Source organism: Nestor notabilis, unplaced genomic scaffold (genome assembly GCF_000696875.1).
Source record: "Nestor notabilis isolate BGI_N333 unplaced genomic scaffold, ASM69687v1 scaffold6469, whole genome shotgun sequence".
NCBI lineage: Eukaryota > Metazoa > Chordata > Aves > Psittaciformes > Psittacidae > Nestor > Nestor notabilis.
In genome coordinates this window covers 506-1,157 of record NW_009942266.1, presented here as the reverse complement: position 1 = coordinate 1,157, position 652 = coordinate 506, and the positions used below count along the sequence as shown (strand labels likewise).

Sequence of the window (652 nt, the reverse complement as noted above, 5' to 3'; positions counted from 1 at the left end):
AGCCGGGCACCAGCGACCTGGTGGGCAGCGCCAGCAGCGCCCTCAAGTCCGTGGTGGCCAAGTTCAAGAGCGAGAACGACCCCAACATGATCCCCGAGAACGGGGACGAGGAAGAGGAGGAAGAGGAGGAGGAGGAGGAGGAGGAGGAGGAGGCAGAGGAGGAGGTTTGGGGACTGGAACGAGAGCGACCGGCCGGACTACGGCTTTGGGATGAGCCTGGAGGCAGCCCGCCACCACGAGAACAACTCTCGGGCCGGCGAGGAGGGTCGGTCGATGCCGGACGTCATGCAGGGCATGGTCTTGAGCTCCATGCAGCACTTCAGCGAGGCCTTCCACCAGGTCCTGGGGGAGAAACACAAGCGGGGCCACCTCCCCGAGCCCGAGGTGCACAGGGACACTTGCGACGAAGACTCGGTGGCCGGCGAGTCCGACCGCATCGACGAGGGGGCAGTGAACGGCCGGGGCTGCTCCCCGGGGGAGTCCGCCTCGGGAGGCTTATCCAAAAAGCTGCTGCTGGGTAGCCCCAGCTCCTTGAGCCCCTTCTCCAAACGCATCAAGCTGGAGAAGGAGTTCGACCTGCCGGCCGCCGCCATGCCCAACACCGAGAACGTTTATTCCCAATGGCTGGCGGGGTGCGCCCACGCCCCGCCAC

General features: G+C 66.3%; 1 protein-coding gene across 1 annotated transcript in view; it reads left to right on the top strand.

The window, feature by feature from the left end:
• The window catches only part of LOC104410985 (B-cell lymphoma/leukemia 11A-like), a gene marked incomplete at its 5' end in the record, with an annotated part of 60,345 nt that overhangs the window by 59,210 nt on the left and 483 nt on the right, over nucleotides 1-652 (top strand). The window contains 2 exon segments of the mRNA XM_010021301.1: nucleotides 3-167; nucleotides 169-632. Of these exon segments, the coding sequence (XP_010019603.1) occupies nucleotides 3-167; nucleotides 169-632 (629 nt within the window).